The following is a 20,699-nucleotide window of genomic DNA, read 5'->3' on the forward strand; positions in this document are numbered from 1 at the left end:
CACATGGTGGCTCATAACCATCCGTAACAAGATCTGACGCCCTCTTCTGGAGTGTCTGAAGACAGCTACAGTGTACTTACATATAATAAGTAAATCTAAAAAAAAGCATAACAAAAATATATTTACTTAACTGGACTTGGTGATGCATGCTTTTTGATTTCAGCAATTGGGAGGCAGAGGCAGGTGGATCTCTAGTTTCCAGGCCAACGTGGTCAACATTGTTCCAGGCTACATAGAACCTATCTTAAGTAAAAGATTTATTTTTATGAAAAAAATTATTTTTATGGTTTTGCCTACTTATATGTATAGTGTCCTCAATCCAGAAGAGAACATCATATCCCCAGGAACCAGAATTATAGAAAGATTATAAGTTACCTACCATGTGAGTACTTAGGTACTCTGGAAGAGCAACCAGTGCTCTTAACCACTGAGCCATTTCTTTAACCTTAATGCTGTTTTGTTGTTATTATTAATACACAATCTTGGTGTATAAATCAGGCTGACTTAACTTGGGATTCTGATGCCTTCGCCTCTTGAATGCTGGGTTTACAGTAGTTTGTAGTTGCATCAACCTTCACTGTATGATTATTAAGTATCAAGTGGATTTTAATAAAATTATAACATTCTTGGGAGAGAAAGTAGAGTTCTGGGTTATAGGAACAATGTTGGAGATGCATAGACTACTTTGTGTGGGGTTACAGCAAAGATGCTAAGAAGTGCTCATGCAGAAGGATGGCACCAGCCATTGTTAGAGGAATCCATAAATCTGTGGTTTATAGATGCACAGACCTTTGTGCATAAAGACCTGAAGAGGGCCTGAGGTTCCCTGGAGCTGTAGTTAAAAGACATATATAAGATGCCCTGATTATTATATGTATACAGGGATCTGAATTCTGGTACTTAGGATTGTATACTAACCTTCCTCTCCCCCCCCTTCCTTTCTTTTCTTTTCTTTTCTTTTCTTTTCTTTTCTTTTCTTTTCTTTTCTTTTCTTTTCTTTTCTTTTCTTTTCTTTTCTTTTCTTTTCTTTTCTTTTCTTTTCTTTTCTTTTCTTTTCTTTTCTTTTCTTTTCTTTCTTTCTTTCTTTCTTTCTTTCTTTCTTTCTTTCTTTCTTTCTTTCTTTCTTTTGGCTGACTCTTACTGTTTAGCTTTGGCTAGCTTTGAATTTGCTGTGTAATAAAGCTGGCCTTGAACTCAGAGATCAGCATATCTTTTCTGGGATTAAAGTCCTACTACTCCCAGCTCATGCTTTAAAGTATTTGATCCCAGTTCTTGTCTCTGATCTGTTGCTTCTTCACAACAGCCCTCAACCCCCTTTTTTTCCCTCACAGTGCTGGCTACTAAACCTAGGGCCTATCTTAGCCAGTCATGCATTTGTGCATTCACCACTGTTCACTATAAAAAGACATCTTTAATTAAGGATGAGAATAATTTACCTGGATCATACTGGTGGGGCCGTGGAAGCAGTAGTCCTGTTTTTGTTTTGTTTTATTCTTTCAAGACAGTTTCTTCGTTTAACAGTCTTGGCTGTCCTGGAACTGGCTTTTTAGACCAGGGTTAGTTCGAACTCACTGAAATCCTCCCGTCTTTGCCTCTTTAGTGCAGGGATTAAAGGCATGCATCACTAGAACATGGCAGAAGTGGTAGTCTTATACATTCTTAATTTTTATTTTATCACTCTTATAGGAAATTTTGTCAGTGGCTAAAAAACATAAGGATAATGAGGTAAGATAAATTTTATTTCTGTTTTCTGTGTGTGTATGAATGCATATGCATGCCATATGTTCTGAAGCTCAGAAGAATAAGTTGATGGCAGGGTCCTTTATCTGCTATGTCATCTTGCTGGTTCTTTTGCCATTTTTGTTTTACATTAATTTAGTTATGGGATGTGTGGCATGCAGGTGTCATGACAACTTGCAGAAATTACTTATATTTTTATCATGTGGGTCTCCAGGATTGAACAAGTCAGATCATTCATCATCAAGGTTGCCTAGCAAATGTTGAGCCATCTTGCTCCTTCTAACATTTTTAACAGTGACCAGTTACCTCAGGTGAACCTGGAGAAATATGAGTTTGAGTCCTGACTAGCATATATAGTGAGTTCAAACCAGCCTGAGATGCATAACAGGTTGTTAGAGAGAAGGCTTTTCTAACTGGTAAAATCTATAATTAAGTTGTTATTGAGCTTCAAAAATAGATATACATTGGCATTCTTTTTTTAAAGATTTTTTTTACATTTATTTGTCTACAATAAACATACGCATTTGAGTACGTGAAAAGGCCATAAAAGGGATCTTCCAGAGCTAGAGTAGAGGAGGGTGCTGGCAAGGGAATTCTATTCTCGCAAGATCCCTATCTCCAGCTCCGTTAACTTTTTTTTTTCTTTTTTAATGACTTTACATTTATATGGGAAAGGAAGGTCTTGGAGATGTGACTATGCATACAGAATTTTTTTCTCTAGACCTAGTAATTACAGTATTGTAGATTTTGTTACATTTTCTTTTTGGAAAAAAAGTTTCATGCATGATGCATGTGTGTGTGCGCCTCAGTGTACATGTGGAAGTTAGGACAACTTTAGAATCAGTGGTTCTCCCATTCTAACTCAAGTCTCCAAGCTTGTACAGCAAGTGCTTTTACTTACTGAGCTATGCCACCAGCCGGTTGCATTTTCTGATAGATAAATAGTGAACATAGTAGCATTAACTATCAAGTCTTTAATTAAATATTTCTCATTACAGGATGAAAGCTCTTCCACTATGAATCTTTGTGTAGAAGATCTTCAGAAAAATAAGGATTCAAATAGTATGATTAAAGATAGATTGTCTCAAACTGTTAGGCAGAATTCTAAATTCTTTTTTGACCCAGTTCGGAAATGTAATGGACAGCCTGTACCCTTTCAACAACCAAAGCATTTCACAGGAGGAGTAATGAGGTGGTACCAAGTAGAAGGCATGGAATGGCTTAGGGTAATGAGTTGTCTTTTCGTCTTCTTTTTTTAATTCTATTACTTTTGTGTCTAGTGGGGGTTAGGGTATGGGCCATAGCACATGTTTATATAGCAGAAGATGATTTTGTGGATTCTGTTCACTCCATCTTTATTTGACTATTTTACAATTGAATTTAGCAGGCTCTCATATCAAATACTTTTACCTGCTAAGCTATCATGCCATTCCAAATTTTATTATTATTATCATCATCATCATCTTTCTTTGGGGTGTGTGTGTGTGTATGGGAGAGGGAGCAGGAGAGGAAAGGAGGGAGAGGGAGGTGGGAGAAGAAGGGTGGTAATGTGTTGACTCATGTGCCACCATCGTGTATGGTTTGAGAGTGTCAGGGTAACTTTGGAGTTGATTCCATCTTGAGGATCCTGGGGATTGAATACAGTGTAGCCTAGCATGTGTAGTAGGGCTTTTATCTGCTGAGCACTTGGCACCATTTTTTGTTTTTAAGACATTTTTTTATCTTTGTTTAAGGCATTTTTGTTTTTGTTTGAAACAAGCAAGTTTCATAACTGAGGCTGGTTTGGAAATGGTGAGCCAGGCAGGAAAGAACTTGAACTCCTGGCCCTGTTGTATCCATTTCTTCAAGTGATGGCATTGCATTCCCTATGAAACCTGTCTCGAGTTGTCATTGTAGGTGTATATACATGAACAAAGTGCTTTGCTAGCTGGCTCAGGAGCTTGTGGAGTTTCTCCTGTCTTTGTAGGAGTGCAGGGATTACAGGTGTACGTGCACCACTGTGTCCAGTTTTTATGTGTGGTTTGGGTTTCCAAAATCAATTCCTTAGACTTAACGCAGTAAGCACTTTTTCCACTGAGCCATTTTCCCGGCCCTTGTGTTATCTGCTTTTGTTTTGTTTTTGAAGACATAGTTTCACTTTGTAGCTTTGGTTGACCCAGGTTTCACTACATACTTAGGCTAGGGTTTTCACCTTCTGCTTCCTGAATACTGGGATCAAAAGTATGTGGTGGCACACCTGATCTGAAGTTTTAAATTTTTGATACTGCTTATGGATTCTTTAATAACTAAGTAGCATGATACACTACTATTCAAATTGTTCCATTTGAGTGTAAAAGAAATATTGGCATTTTTTTTTTAACATTTGTGTGTGTTGGGTGGTGCCTTGTACTTGTATGTTGTGCAGTGGTTGTCTGCATAAGCCTTGAGAGTGCATTGGATCCTTTGTGGCAGGTGATTATGGAGTACCTGGGATCTTAACTGGGATCCTTTGGAAGAGAAGCGAGTATTCATTCCTAACTGCTGAGTCATCTCGCGAGTTCCTTGCGTGTATTTTCTGAGTGTTTTAAAGTGGAAGTTTTAAATTTTAAAATGAGTGAGACCTTCAACACTTTATGTCCTAGATAAAGGACCTCTCATAACTTAGAGTTTTTATTATGTTAGATTCATCGTTTTGATTATGATTTTAAAAATGAAGCCTTTAATTCAGAAAATGTTTGTATTATTTAACATTTATGTATAATGTATTCTTTTGTACAGATGCTTTGGGAAAATGGAATTAATGGCATTTTAGCAGATGAAATGGGCTTGGGAAAGACTGTTCAGTGCATCGCTACAATTGCATTGATGATTCAAAGGGGAGTACCTGGACCTTTTCTTGTTTGTGGCCCTTTGTCTACACTTCCTAACTGGATGACTGAATTTAAAAGATTTACTCCAGAAGTAAGATATATTTTTTACATTAATATAGTACTATTAATATAGACTATTCACAGTAGCTGAAATGATTTTTATATACATTGCATTTGATTTGACTTACTCAATTTGAACAGGACCATTCTTTGATTTTATATATAGAATTGGGTTGGTAGTCTGATAGGTTTTGCTGAGATTTTCCTTAAATTGTTTTTGTGATTTCATAAATTATTTCATCTGAGTCAGACCTACATTTAAAAAAAGTTTTTGGTCGTCTTTATTTTTCTGCTTGTTTTTGAAACACAATTTCACTGTGTATAGCCCAACTCTCCCCAGATAGGTTTAGCACAGTCTGACCTTGGATTTTCTTGTTTGCTTCCTCATCCAATGACTGCTTATCCCTTATGTTTATTCTTATTTTTAAAATACTTTAAAATATGTACCCCATGAGTGCCTGGTGCCAGTATAGGCCATCAAATCCCCTGAAACCAGAGTTATAGACAGTGAACCATAATGTGAGAATTGGGAATGGAAGCAGGTCCTTCCTCATTCTTATTTTATTTATTTATGTACATTGGTGTTTTGCCTGCATATATGTGTGAGTGTGTTAGATCTTGGATTTATAGATAGTTGTCAGCTGCCTTGTGGGTGCTGGGATTTGAACTTGGGTCCTCTGGAAGAAGAATAAGTGCTAATGCTCTTAACAGCTGAGCCATCTTTCCAGTCCTCCCCCCATGTGTATTGTTATATATTTCCCCCAATGCATACTATTACCCCTATAATATTTCTTTTGTGTGCCAGCTTATCGAAAAACAAGTTCTGAATTATAAAAGAATTACTGTCTGGACTTGTTTGTAAGTTTTTGTTTTCAACTTAAACAAGTACTGCATACATATGCTATCTTACCTATGTCCTCACTTCATGAGAATATATTCCTGAAGTAGTTTACCCATCTGTTTCATAAACCTCTTGGTTTTGTTTCTGTGGATTTAGGAATACTTTTTTTTTCTTTTTTTTTCCTTATGTTAGTCATGACTTCTTAAGTTAACTTAGTCATAGAAAAATAGAACTAAAATGTTCTTTAAGAAAGTGACTTGTTGCTGGGTGGTGGTGGCGCGCGCCTTTAATCCCAGCGCTTGGGAGGCAGAGGCAGGCAGATTTCTGAGTTCGAGGCCAGCCTGGTCCACAGAGTGAGTTCCAGGACAGCCAGGGCTATACAGAGAAACCCTGTCTTGAAAAACAAACAAAAAGAAAGTGATTTGTTCTGTATTTTCCAAATCCTTTATATTTTGCTTTGAATCAATATACCCTTGTAGATTCCTACTCTGCTGTATCATGGAACCCGGGAGGAACGTCGGAAGTTAGTAAAGAATATCCACAAAAGACAAGGGACACTGCAGATTCATCCTGTGGTAATCACATCATTCGAAATAGCTATGCGAGACCAGAATGCTTTACAGGTACAGATGGTTGCTTTGTAGATCATTAGTCATTAATCATTCATATTATTACCATCCAATAACATTTGTTTTACTGTGGTTGAAGTAATAGATGCACTTTGCATTTCCTTTAGAAACTGGAGACTTGTCCATAGAAAGATTGTGATTAAGGTTGATGTCTGTTAGTAGAATTACTTGCATTTTGCCGGGCGTGGTGGTGGCATTTTATCTGTGGCCATATTAAAGGTATTAGAATTGGTCGCACATTAAATATGCTAAAAATTTGAGATATGTAGTTGGAATTTATTTATTGGTTTATTTTTATTCAAATATGATTTGCAGAACAATCATTTTTGTGTTTTTAGAACTGTGGATGGTACTCTGTCCTTTGTCTTCATTTCATTGTTTTAGTTGCTTATTCATTAATGTCCATGTTTTACTATGCCATTAGCTGCCTTTCTCACCGTGTGAATTGTGTATAGTTCTCTGCGTTTTCTTCTCTGATCATGTAATGTTCATTCTGATTAAGTTCATCTATACCCTTTTCCTTTGTCGTTTTGGTTTTTTAAGACAAGATTTCTCTGTGCAGTCCTTCCTATTCTGGAACTCGCTTTTATATACTAGGCTGGCCTTGAATTCAGAGATCCTCTGCCTCTGCCTCTGCCTCTGCCTCTGCCTCTGCCTCTGCCTCTGCCTAGTGCTGCAATTAAAAGCGTGAGCCACCACCATGTGGCTTTTTCTTTTTCTTTTTAATGCAGGGTCTGTACATAGCCCTGACTGTCCTGAAAGTCAATGGGATTAAAGGCACGTACCACCACTGTCCAGACCTTTTAACTTTTTCTTACATGTAACACAGAAAGTAGCATACATGATGGCTTCAACATGACATCAAAAGATACAGGTCTAAGTGGAGTAGTGATGTCTAATACATTCACAAGTAGTGTTTACCAAATCTGCTCTTTGTATGTGTTGTATTGTTGAATGTAATTGGCAGTAGCCATACCTTTATAGGTTTTTTTTTTTTTTTTTTTTTTTTTTTAATTTGTTTTTTTTTTTTTTTTTTTTTTTTTTAAGATTTATTTCCTTACTTTGTTTATTGTGAGTACACTGAGTCCTTAGATACACCATAAGAAGGTATCAGATCCCATACCGTTGGTTGTGAGCCACCATGTGGTTTCTGGGAATTGAACTCAGGACCTCTGGAAGAATAGCCAGTGCTCTTAACTGCTGAGCCATCTTTCCTACCCAGCTTTATAGTTTAATAAAGGCATGTACATTATGGGTGTAGTCTCAGTTCTCAGAAGGTAGAGGCAGGATTGGTGTGGTTTGGGAATAGTCTAGACCCTTTCTTCAAAACACACACACACACACACACACACACACACACACACCCTTTCTTCAAAACACACACACACACATACACACACACACACACACACACACACAGAGGGAGGGAGGGAGAGAGAGAGAGAGCAAGAGAGCAAGAGAGCAGTTTTCTTTACAGCAAGCATATCTGTAGAAGAAAATAATATGGACATTGTGGTACATCTTTAATCCCAGTACTTAGCAGGCAGGAGTAGACAGATCTCTGAGTTCGAGGCCAGCCTGTCCAGAAAACTAGCCAGCATTACATGGTGAGACTGCCTCAAGAAGTAATATATAGAGTATTTGTAATTCTACATGAGAATTCTTTTATGGTAAATAACTGCTATTGATAGAGAGAGAACAGGTATAATTTAAACACAACTCAAGTTACATTCTGTTTTGTAACTTGTTTCCTCTCTTTTTTTTTTTTTTAAACATTTATTTTATTTATATGACTACACTGTCTCGGTCTTCAGACGTACCAGAAGAGGGCATTGAATACCATTACAGATGGCTGTGAACCACCATGTGGTTGCTGGGAATTGAACTCAGATCCTCTGGAAGAGCTGTCAGTGCTCTTAAGCATTGAGCCATCCCTTTAGCCTGTAACTTGTTTCTTATTTAAATATGTAACCTGAACACTTATGTTTTATTTCCACTTTACCCTGCCTATATTGCCAGTAAAGCTTCCTTATCAGTTTCCTTTGCTAGTTTTGAAGATATTTGTTTTTCCACCGAGCCATTGAATCATTGCTAGGATTTTAGTTTTAGTGGGTAATGGGCAAAAGTTTTAATGCTTACTTGTTACTTACTCATGTTTCATCTCATTCACCTTGGTTTTCTCTTGTTTTTCACTCATTCATTTACAAAGGCTGTCTTGCATTTTGTGTTGTACTTTTAAATAGCTGTTTTATAGTGGGAGATTATTCAGGTTATTTGGCTTTCTATGTTAGCAGAAAAGTAATCTCCTTTGTAGTTAACATTTTTCATTCTGTTAGGAATTTACTATAATTTTAAAGTGTACCTCATTTCATGTATTTTATCTAATCTGTTATTACTTTTAGAAAAAGGAAATGTATAAAGTTTTTTATTTGACGTGTTTTGTCTGAATATGTATCTGTGCCTGGTATGTGCCTGGTGTCCCCTGAGGTCAGAAGAGAGCATGGAATGCCCTGAGTTTGGGTGACAAGAGCCTCCATGTGTGTGCTTGGAACCTAACCCAGATCCTTTGTCAGAGCAAAGTCCTCTTAACCATTAAACCATCTCTAGCCACCTATTTTTTTTTCTTTTAGATATATTTTTACCTAATCGGCTAATCGTACTGTCAAAGATATTTTGGCGTGACAGCTTGATATTTCTGATTCTAGAAATCATGCATCTTTCTGTATTATACAATAATTTAGATGGATTTTTTTAAACTTGCTTGATCAGTATAAAAGAAAGGACAAAGTGAGAGAACAATTTTTAGGACTTTACAAATATAAATATGTGGTACTTTTTGAAAATATTAATTCCTCAATATGGCTTCTGAAGATAGGGAACACCTAAAGTCAGTGAAGAAAATTGAGGAAAATTATCAGACTAAAATAATATCAATCTTATATGTGAGTCTCAAAATGAAAGTTGCAAGAATGTTTTAAAATTTTGGAGCAAGCTAGTCTTGGTGCGTCATGCCCTTAATCCTAGGCTAATCAGGAGGCAAAGGCAGGTGGATCTGAGATTCAGGCCAGCTAGGAATATGTAGAGATACTCTGTCTAAACAAAATAAATAAATAAAAAGTAAAAAAACAATAAGTAAAAAAAATAATAATTAGTTATATAAGAGTACATATAACTAATGTAAGATTTCTTTCTTTTATCCTTCATCATTACTATTATTTTTGATACCATTTTTTCACGATTCTAGTGGCACGTGGCAATTAAAAAGCTAAGATGACTTTGACTTTAGAATGAATGAAAATATTAACACATGATAATGGGGATTTCCAGTAAGCTATATTTTAAGGACATGATACCCGCTGGGTTTTAAAGTTTATTATCTTTATGATACCAGGAGAAAGGAATAATCCTAGTAGATAGTAAAATGACATTTAATGAAATTCAATAGATGTCCCTCACAAGAACTTTTATAGGTATAAGAAATATTTCTAGGAAAAAATTATGAGATTGATTCTTAAAATTTCTTTCCTCAATTCATTTTCTAGCATTGCTATTGGAAATACTTAATAGTAGATGAAGGACACAGGATTAAGAATATGAAGTGCCGGCTAATCAGGGAGTTAAAACGGTTCAATGCTGATAACAAACTTCTTTTGACTGGTACTCCCTTGCAAAACAATTTATCAGAACTTTGGTCATTGCTAAACTTTTTGTTGCCAGATGTATTTGATGACTTGAAAAGGTAGGTTTTATGTCTTCTTAAAACCTCAAAAAAATCTGTTCTACACTGAAACTGATTCCTCTCTATTTGGTAGCTGAACTTAAATGATATTTTTAGCAATTTTTTTTGTGCTATATATTATGTGTTCTACTTTTGACAGAATATATGTGAGAGAAGATAAAGACTTTTCAGATTGATTAAAAGAGAACAAAAATAATCCTGTAAGGGGTTGGGAAGATGGTGCAGCACGTGTAGGCAGCTAAATCTGAAGGCCTAAATTCAGTCCTGAAAGCCTGCAACAGTGGAAGGCGGCAATGGCGTCTGCAGTTGCTTTTCTTTCTTCCTTCCTGTGCCATGGCACATGTGTGCACTCCTTCCCCAAATAAAGAAATGTACATAAACAACAAAGAAAAAAAAAAAAAGAAAGAAAAGCAGTTAAAGTAAAATGTGAACTTTTAAATAATCATGAGATTATAGGACATTGATTTTTGCTTTCTAAGATACATTAATGTAGATAATTCCATTTCATAGAATAGTCCAGGTAGCTTACATGTTCTTTATCTCATAGAAGGAAATAATAAAAAATAGATGACTAGTTAGCACCAGAGAATTATTATAAGAGTCTCAATTTCAACCTAAAACTTTTATTGTTGGTATTAAAATTTAAACTTAAAATTTTCAAAATATTTTCTGAAAATAATATCTTCAGGATGGAAAAAGATGTATACTAAATATGTACATTGGACTAGAGGTGTAGCCCAGTGAAAAAGAGCTTCTGCTTAGCATACTTGAAGCCCTGGGTTCTAGTCTTAGCAAGACAAAAACAAAAAAAAAAGTATAGTATCATTTGTATTTGACTTGTATATGATTTGACCTTTTTAGAAAAAAATATCCCATTTTAGATTTCAACACAATTGCTTCCTTTTCATTTGGATGAGGTCTTAATTTTATTTAAAAATAAAATTGCCTTTTAAATTCTTGGAACAATGTTCCTGTTTTATAATACGCAAATTAATATGAAATTTATGCTGTATATAATGGCATATGCCTGTAGTATCACCACTTCGGGGTAGAGAAAGTCAGAAAGATAGGAATTCATGATCAGACTTGGAGTTACAGTGAATTTGAGTCAAACTGGCCTGAATGAAAACCTGTTTATCTACCTCCCATCCCCCTCCAATATATGTGTATATATGAAATTGTAAATATGTACCATGTTAGTATAATTGATTTCATGTGATAGATTAATTTGTAATTAATTTTCTTTTCCAGTTTTGAGTCTTGGTTTGATATCACTAGTCTTTCTGAAACCGCTGAAGATATTATAGCTAAAGAGAGAGAACAGAACGTTTTACATATGCTGCACCAGGTACCAAATCTCCTTATTCTGCTCAATTTATACCTAATAAATTAGGAATTCTAGAGACTAAAACTTTGTAGAAGAGACTTGAAAAATAATGATCCTTCTTTTCCAAGTCGTCATCCTTACTAGTGTACTTATATTGTTTGTCCTTACATTCACCTGTCACTATGTGAGCGTGCCTTTATATGCATTCTGTGAAGTAAATAATTTTTCATTAAAACGATTAAGGTTTTTCTATGTTGTTATTTAGTTCATATGTTTTATTTACTTATTTTTTTAGATGGGCTTTTACTATGTATCCGTGGTAGGCCTCGCTATATAAACAGGGAAACCTTAAACTTAGATTTTCCTGCCTCTGGAGTCCTGGGATTAGTGCAACGCAGGCATATTGGATTTCAATTATGCTTTAGTATCCTGTCCTACTATACTTAAGTTATGTATGGTTTTATACCATTTTTCTTGTGTCATAAATACATTTAAAATATCTGTAGTTTTTCCTTAGAAGAAAATTCTAGGTTAAGTTTCCATTACCTTCTATCTAAATTTTTAGACAACCCTTCACCTATATTTTGGGAATGTGTTCCAGGCAAGCACTCTGCCACTGAACCATTTCCCCAGCTAATTACATAAGCTTTGAAAACACAGGCAGTTGCTCTTCAGAAAGAATTTATATATTTACAAAAATTACATGAGACCAAAAACTTTACAAATGAAACTAGTTGAATCTGCATATACAGATTTTGAAGATTAGAAATCTTTCAGCATCAGAATTGAAGAAAAGTTAATAAACCCAGCCTTAATCTCATTAGCACACCAAAGAATTGAGATACTCAAATGTCTCTGGATCTGTTGTAATTTTGCGTATGAATTACTTGTTCTAGCATCTTCCTCAGTGGTTCTTAATGTGTGCCATGAGTAACTTACTGGTCTATATCTTGTAAATATCTTCTTTCTCTTTCTCCCCCTTCCCAAGACTAGGGTGCTTTGTAGACTAGGTTGGCTTCTAACTCAGATCTCCCTGCCTCTGCCACTGGAATACTAAAAGTAAAGGCATGTGCAGCCCACCTAGCATAGCCATTTGTGTAAACTTGTGTATCTTTGGGTGTATATGTATTTGTTTTTGTTTTAAAGTTATCAAGTGCTGGTCTGGTATGATGAACTCTCAAGGAGGTACATTAGTCTTTTTTAAACTCAATAGGAAGAAAGGGTAAAGAGTTTTTAGTGTCCCTAAGGAGAGAAAAAGATAACTAATGTTCATATTTATTTGTTCATGTTTAAATTGTAGATTTTAACACCATTCCTACTAAGAAGACTGAAATCTGATGTTGCTCTTGAAGTCCCTCCTAAGCGAGAAGTAGTTGTTTATGCACCACTTTGCAATAAACAAGAGATCTTCTATACGGCTATTGTGAACCGCACAATTGCAAACATGTTTGGATCCTGTGAGGTAATTGTAAATTTGAATTAACTGTTGATGGGATGACCTGACATTTTATGACTAATTTTTAGTCTTTTGTTTCCTCACCCATTCTCAGGACTTTGTGAGTAAATAAAACCCAAAACAGAAGGTACTTTCTGTTACTTACAGTCCTCCTAAACTTTCATCTGTATATTAGTTGTTTTGTGGTCTTTGGAAATATGTGTTTAAACTTACATACCTATATGTTCAACAGCCTGGGTTTGATGATCCTGTATACTACAAAACGAAAAGTCAGACATAATCATTACATGTGGTAATGGGTTTCATAACACATTTTCATTCAAGTGTATCACGTACTTTGACCACATTTGTTATCCTATATCTCACCCACTCTACCACCGTTAGAAGTCCATTTTTACAGCTACAGAATTTTGAGAGTCTCTGTTCTAAAGGCTTATCAACAAGACCAACCCTCTCTAACTCTGTTTCCTTAATGGAGATGTAACAGTTCCTAGGAGGATTCAAGAATATTTGAAAATTTCCAATAATATCTACTGTATTAAAGAGCTAGTGGGATTGCTTTATTATCATGTGTGCATAGAAGTATACTTCATTCATATTTAGAACATAATTAGAGATTTTATTATATTTTTATTGTTTTGATTTTTCAAGACAGGGTTTCTCTGTCTATCCCTGGCTGACCTGGAACTCACACTATAAACTAGGCTGGCCTTGAACTCAGATTTGCTTTCCTCTACGTCTTAGGCATCCACCTCTACTGCCTGGCTTCAGCAGTTTTTAAACAAATGGCTTTTTATGTATTCTCTTTAGAAGGAAACAGTTGAACTAAGTCCTACTGGAAGACCAAAACGACGAAGTAGAAAGTCAATAAATTACAGCGAACTAGATCAGTTCCCTAGTGAATTAGAAAAACTAATAAGTCAAATACAGCCAGAAGTAAACAGGGAGAGGTAAGAGTTTAAAGGTACCTTTAGATATTTAAAATGCGCTTTTTACATTTGTCATACTTAACGTACTTACCATGCTTTTGTAGGACTGTTGTGGAAGGTAATATCCCTATAGAAGCTGAAGTTAATCTGAAGCTGCAGAATATAATGATGCTACTTCGAAAGTGCTGTAATCATCCATATATGATTGAATATCCTATTGACCCTGTCACACAAGAGTTTAAGGTAAAAGATTAGTTAGTAATTTGTTTTCTTTTCTGTGGCTTTTTTTTTGTTTTGTTTTTCAATGTGGTGTTCCTGCCTGCACGCAGACCGGCGCCTTGTCTGCATGGGCAGAACACCTTGGGGTGGGTTCGCACTCTTGCCTGCAGAACCCACTGTGGATCCGAACTGGAGGACGAGAACTCCTGAGAAAGAACAGGGCTGCAAAGGAAAATATGGGGCCTTGGCAAAGTGTCTGATCAAAGCCCCAATCTTTATTGTCAGGACTGGCTTAAATACAAAGAAGGGTTCCCAGCATTCCCCTGAGTCCTTAGAAGTTGCCACTGCGTTCTCGCGATGATGGGCAGTCCTGGCAGTGGCGGGCAGGTGTCCGATGGTGGGCAGGTCNGGGCGACGGTGGGCAGTGACAGTGGGCGGTTCGAGGACGCTGTGTACCGGCTGGTCTGGTGCGCTCCGGCTGCTGTACTCCGGCGTCCCTGTAAAAGGCAGGACTCAACATTTCAAGACAGGGTTTCTCTGTGTAACCCTGGCTGTCCTGGAACTCACTCTGTAGACCAGGCTGTCCTCAAACTCAGAAATCCATTTGCCTTTGCCTTCCAGTTGCTGGGATTAAACGCTGCCTGGCTTTTCTAAATATTGAGGCAAAATCTTTTTTGAAAGAGATTAAACACTAAGCCATTTCATTCATTTACTTATTTTTTTCTCTTTTGAGGTAGGGTCTCCGTATGTATCCTGGAACTCACTCTATACACTAGGCTGGCCTAAAGTTCACAGATTTGCTTGTCTTTGCCCCTAATTGCTGGGATTCAAAGCATGTGCTACTCTTCCTGGCTTATGTTTCATTTTTAGTTATATGTGTATTCATGTGTATCTGTGTGTATTTGTTTGTGCATATGTGAGTACAGTGCCTTAGAAGTCCAGGAGACCAGAATATCTGGAACTGGGATTTCCAGGTGGTTCTGCATAGCCTGACAGATGCTAGGAACTGAATGCTTGCCCTCTACAGGAGTAGCAAATCACTGAATCACTAAGCTATCTCTCTAGCTCCAAATATTCCTTACTATTATTTATTACTAGTGATGTGTACCTGTGTGTATGTGTATATACATGGAACAGTGTGCATGTGGAAAGTCTGCTTTGTATAGACTGCTTTGTATAGTTCTCCTCCATGTTTTTGTGGATTCCAGTGATCAAATACCAGATCATCAAGGTAAAAGTGCATTTACTAAATGTTTTTTTAACCTTAATCTTTATATTGTTTACAAGTTCATGTGGTTTTTTTTTTTAATTTTTATTAAGAGTTCTGATGGTAATTTTTGTGCATATTTTACTAAGTTGTACACAACAAACCTTAACACACACATACATGTATGAACTGTTTTCTTATGCAAAACTTCTAGTTTTGTTTGCTGTTTTAATTTGGGGGTGGGAGTGGGGAGGGCTGCCTTGGAAATCACTATGTAGACCAGGATGGCCTTTGATCTTGAGTGTTGGAATTAAAGATGTGTACCACCATATCTCTGGCTAAAATAACAAAGGGAATCATGAGTGCCAGATTTTTCTACTTAGTGCTCTGTACATCAATTGTGGAAGTTTTTCTTAGAATACCCTGTATTTCAAGAACTGGACGCATTTTATGCTCAAATAGAATGTTTTTGTTGTTTTTATTTTGTTTGGGTTTTTGTTGTTGTTTTGTTTATAAGACACTGTTTCTCTGCAGCACTGACTGTCCTCAAACTAGCTCTGGATCAGGCTGTCCTCTAACATGTAAGAGTTCTGCCTGCCTCTGACTTCCAATTGCTAGAATTAAAAGTGTGTGCCATCACCACTTTGGCTTATTTTTATTTTATGTGCGAGTGTTTGCCTGCATATATGTATATGCATTATGTGTGTGCATCATGATTGTTTAGGTCAGAAGAAGGGGTCTGATCTCGGCAACTGGAATATTATGGCCTATGAGTTGCCATGTGGGTGCTGGGACATAAACCTGCCTACTCTGCAAGAACAGCAATACTTCTCAACCAGTGAGCCATTGCTTCAGCCTCCAGTTTTAATTTTTCTTTGCACAGGCTGGCTACAACCATTTTATATAAGTGAAGCTGGCCTTGGACTTCATTCAGATCCTTCTGCCTCCTCTGTTTAGATTGCAGACATGTGCTACCACACCTGGCTATACAAAACTTTTAAGAGAGTTGTAGGAAATGTAAATCATGTTACATGGTTAAGTTCATAGTTATACTTGAACTTACTTTTTTTTTGTCTTTTTCTTGAAAAGTAATTATATCAATTTAAAAATATTGAGTAATGACTTGTCATTGAAAATTGAATTGTTAAGGTTGGGTGTAGTAACACATGCCTTTTATATCAGCACTCCTATTGTGAGATAGAGGCAAGCATTTAATTTCTGAGATTAAAAACCAGAAAAAAAAATTGAGCTATTAAAATGGCACATGATTGGAAGTTATATTAACATTTTTTTCTTTCCTTTTTCTTGTCTACTTTTAAGATTGATGAAGAATTGGTAACAAATTCTGGGAAGTTCTTAATTTTGGATCGAATGCTGCCCGAACTTAAAAAAAGAGGCCACAAGGTACTTCTGACTAGAATTTTAGGCCTTTAGTTTTTTTATGAATCAGTATAGTTATTAACATATATGTGTTTAAATTCTAGGTTCTGGTGTTTTCACAAATGACAAGCATGTTGGACATCTTGATGGATTATTGCCATCTTAGAAACTTCACCTTTAGCAGACTTGATGGGTCCATGTCTTACTCGGAAAGAGAAAAAAATGTAATTCTTGAATTTCTTTTTTGTGACTTCTGTCTTCATCTTTGAAATAATATGACCAAAAACTTTGTAGTAAGATTGATTAAGGATAAACATTTTGATTGAGTATTAACAGATCTTAGTTTTGAGTTTCATACCTATGTATGCACATGCAACCTTCTGGTACAGTCTTAGATATAATAGTATCCTACTTACTTATCCACTGCTGTAAGAATAATGAGACAATAAGGGATCATATTCTGCTTTTTATCCCAGTTTTTAGCTTTTCATCATGAAAATTGTAAGCATGTGGCAATTATAAGAGTTTCCTACTTGGCTACTATTATTATTCCACCCTGAACTTGCCAGTTAACATCTCATTGTTTCTTTTTAATCACACTTATGATACAGCAATAGGCCATTGCATCTACTTGACAATGTATATTTATGTTTAGATTATGTGCATGAGTGTTTACCTGTATGTAGTTTGTACTACATGAATGAATATCTGACACCTAGGCAGACTAGAAGAGGATATACGTAGGAACCGAATCCCAGACACTGTGAGAACAATAAGCACTCATACCCACCACAATAGTCTCAATTTTATTTAAACATTTCCTTATTTGTATGTTTTTATGTGTATGAAGATAGACATGGTCTACAACTTAAATGGAAGTCAAAGAACAACTTGATGAGTTATTCTTTCCATCATGTGGGTTACAGGGATTGAACTCGGGTTGTCAGTCTTAGAGACACAGAGCTATTTTTATGGGTAGTGTTTTGGTTTTGTCAGACACATTTACATTATATCGCCCTGGGTAGCTTTGAACCAGAGTGTAGCTCAGACTCAGTGCTTTACTGATTGAGCTGTCTTGTTTCCTTGACCTCCAGTGTTAGGATTACAAGTGTGAACTACCACACATAACTGTCTGTTCTCTGGATGTGTTTAGATTATATATTCGTCATTGACTCTTGGATAAGAATTACTATGGAGCAAATAACTGTATTATTGTTTTTGACAAGCATGTGCAAAATTTGTTATATACAACTACTGGAATCAAAATTACCACCTGCCCAGAAAGTATGTGCTTCTTCCTAGTTAAGCAACCCATCTTATTTTTTAATACTGTTTCTGGTTTGTGTGTATTTGTCTGTTGGGTGTCTTTGTATGTGTTTGTGTGGATGTGTATATGTGCATGTTCCAAGGTAAGGAAGATATTCAATGTCTTCTTCCTTTCTACCATGTCTTAGAAACAGGGTGTCTTACGGAACCTAGAACTCATTAATTAGGCTGGCTGTCTAGTGAATGCTTATATGGCAGGTGCTTTACTGATTGAGCTGTCTGTTAAAGTAGTTTTGTCTGTTTTTTGTTACTGGATATGATACATACCTTTAACAAAATAAAAATATCTCGTGTAATGTAAATGTTTGAAAAGCAATATTTATGTAAGCAAAGGTTTTATTAGCTAATATAATTGTTTCCTGGCTCTGTTGGAAAAGACTTTAACAGTGATATTTAAAAATAATGCCCTCTACCCAATGTTTAAAGTTAGTTTCTTTTCAAAATTTTTTAATGTCTATTTATTTTGCATTTAGATATACAGCTTCAACACGGATCCAGATGTTTTCCTTTTCTTAGTGAGTACACGAGCTGGTGGCTTAGGCATTAACTTGACTGCAGCAGATACAGTGATCATTTATGACAGTGATTGGGTAAGAAATGCTGACTATATTTCTGTTCTGAAAATGTTGTCCTTTTTCTGTTTTGAAAAGTACCTGTTTGCAGTTAGGAAGTCATCAAGTTTTCTGTGGATAAAAACTTAAGACATTTTCAGAGTATTTACATAATTTTAAGTTACTTTTATTAATTTAGTGGGTGTATATGTGTATGTGAGTGACATAGAGGTCAGAGGACAGTATGCAGGAATTGGTTCTTTCTACTGTGTGGATCCTAGGTATTAAACACAAGTGGTCAGGTTTACTGGCAGATACTTTTACCCACTGAGCCATCTCAGTGGCCCTTGTGGGAACATTTAAGTAGAAAACTTTATAACTGTTATGTGAGTTGTAATTTTTACAACCATACTGGAAGTTAAAATGAATCTAAACCATTAAAGTTTCTCCCCTGATAATGTATATGATTTTATTTTTCACCATTTTTTTTTTCAGGTTTAACAATTCTATTAACTCTATATTTCTTTTCAACTTTAAGAATCCTCAGTCTGATCTTCAGGCCCAAGATAGATGTCATAGAATTGGTCAGACAAAACCAGTTGTTGTATATCGCCTTGTAACAGCAAATACTATTGACCAGAAAATTGTGGAAAGAGCAGCTGCTAAAAGAAAGTTGGAGAAGCTGATAATCCATAAAAGTAAATAATTTTTAACTTGCTTCAAATAGTATATTTATTATTATTCTTTATGTATGTGTTGCTTGCATGTATGTCTGTCTTCCATATGCAAGCCTAGTGATCAGGGAGAGAAGAGGATATTGGCTTACCAGGACCTGAAGTAACCATTGTGGGCTCCATGTGGCTGTTGGGAATTGACTCAAGTTCCCTGAGAAAGCATCCAAATCCGAGCCTTCTCTATAGCTCTGTAGTGATTATTATGAGGCGATTTTGTGCTTCAGTTATTCATGTTATATGGCGGAAATTTCCAGTGTTGTTCCATCCATCCATCTTTATAGTCATTCATTCATTCATTTTGGTTTTTTTCAAGATAGATTCTCTGTGTAACCCTGGCTGCTGTCTGTATTTAATGTATATGAGTACACTGTCTCTGCCTTCAGACATATCAGAAGAGGGCATCAGATTCCATTACAGATGTTTGTGAGCCACCATGTGGTTCCTGGGAATTCAACTCAGGACCTTTCAAAGAGCAATCAGTGCTTTTTAACCTCAGAACCATTTCTCTAGCTTGCTTGCTTGTTTGCTTTCCCTGCCTGCCTCTCTCCCTCCCTCCCTTCCCCCCTCTCCCTCCATATGCTAATGGTATATCATAGTATTATCAAATTCTTATACTGTTGAATAGATTTTTGAAGGACAAAAATGAATAGGGAGTTTCATGACCTGCTTACCCAGATTTCATTTAACATGAAATTTTACTTAGTTAAGTAGCTCATTGGCTACCTAAAGAGAAGTTGAAATTGTTTTTCTAAGTCTAGAGAAATGAGAGGAACATAATCTTTTATTTTTTAAAAGATTTATTTATTTTATATATATGAGTACACTATAGTTCTCTTCAGACACACCAGGAAAGGGCATTAGATCCCATTTCAAATGGTTGTGAGCCACCATGTGGTTGCTGGGAATTGAACTCAGTACCTCTGGAAGAGCAGTCAGTGCTCTTAACCACTGAGCCATCTCTCTAGCTCCCATAATCTTTAAAATAATGTGTAAATGCACTCTTTTTCTTTTTATTTATTTATATTTATATTTATTTATATTCCAGCTGTTGTTCCCACCTCCTGGTTCCCCCTCCCACAGTTCTTCATCCAATTCCTCCTCACCCTTGCTCTGTGAAGGTTTTCCCCACTACACCAGGCATCCCTCTTCCCTGGGACCTTAAGTTTCTCAAGGGTTAGGCATATCTTCTCTCACTGAAGCCAGACCAGGCAGTCCTTTGCCATGTATGTGCTGGGGGCCTCAGACCAGCCCATATATGCTGCCTGGTTGGTCTCTGGGATAGTTGAGATCCAGAAGTCTGCGTTAGTTGAGACTGCTGGTCTTTCTATGCAGTTGCCTTCCCCTCCAGCTTCTTTAATCCTTCCCCTAATTCAACCATAGGGATCCCTGACTTCAGTCTAATGGTTAGGTATAGGTATCTGCATCTATCTCAGTCAGCTGCTGGTAGGGCCTCTCAGGACAGCTCCTGTCTGTAAGCACATCATAACATCAGTAATAGAGTCAGGCCTTGGTACCCATGCCTCCTGTTGAGATGGATCACAAGTTGGGCTGACTGCCTTTCCTTCAGTCTCTTCTCCATTTTATCCCTGCAGTTCTTTTAGACAGGAAGAATTCTAGATCAGAAATTTTGACTGTGGGTTAGTAACACCGTCCTTCCACTTGAGGGCTTGTCTATCTACTGGAAGTAGAATCTTAAGGTTCCCTCTCCTCTT

General features: G+C 36.4%; 1 protein-coding gene across 1 annotated transcript in view; it reads left to right on the top strand.

The window, feature by feature from the left end:
• Hells (helicase, lymphoid specific) overlaps positions 1 to 20,699 on the top strand; it is a 36,347-nt gene that overhangs the window by 10,223 nt on the left and 5,425 nt on the right. The window contains exons 7-19 of the mRNA XM_021211475.1: positions 1,687 to 1,725; positions 2,739 to 2,966; positions 4,498 to 4,680; positions 5,970 to 6,113; positions 9,662 to 9,858; positions 11,110 to 11,206; positions 12,486 to 12,647; positions 13,452 to 13,591; positions 13,675 to 13,813; positions 16,317 to 16,400; positions 16,481 to 16,600; positions 18,176 to 18,292; positions 18,792 to 18,951. Coding sequence (XP_021067134.1) covers positions 1,687 to 1,725; positions 2,739 to 2,966; positions 4,498 to 4,680; positions 5,970 to 6,113; positions 9,662 to 9,858; positions 11,110 to 11,206; positions 12,486 to 12,647; positions 13,452 to 13,591; positions 13,675 to 13,813; positions 16,317 to 16,400; positions 16,481 to 16,600; positions 18,176 to 18,292; positions 18,792 to 18,951 — 1,810 coding nt within the window. The remainder of the gene's footprint in view (positions 1 to 1,686; positions 1,726 to 2,738; positions 2,967 to 4,497; positions 4,681 to 5,969; positions 6,114 to 9,661; positions 9,859 to 11,109; positions 11,207 to 12,485; positions 12,648 to 13,451; positions 13,592 to 13,674; positions 13,814 to 16,316; positions 16,401 to 16,480; positions 16,601 to 18,175; positions 18,293 to 18,791; positions 18,952 to 20,699) is intronic.

The sequence above is a fragment of the Mus pahari genome, chromosome 1 (assembly GCF_900095145.1).
Source record: "Mus pahari chromosome 1, PAHARI_EIJ_v1.1, whole genome shotgun sequence".
NCBI lineage: Eukaryota > Metazoa > Chordata > Mammalia > Rodentia > Muridae > Mus > Mus pahari.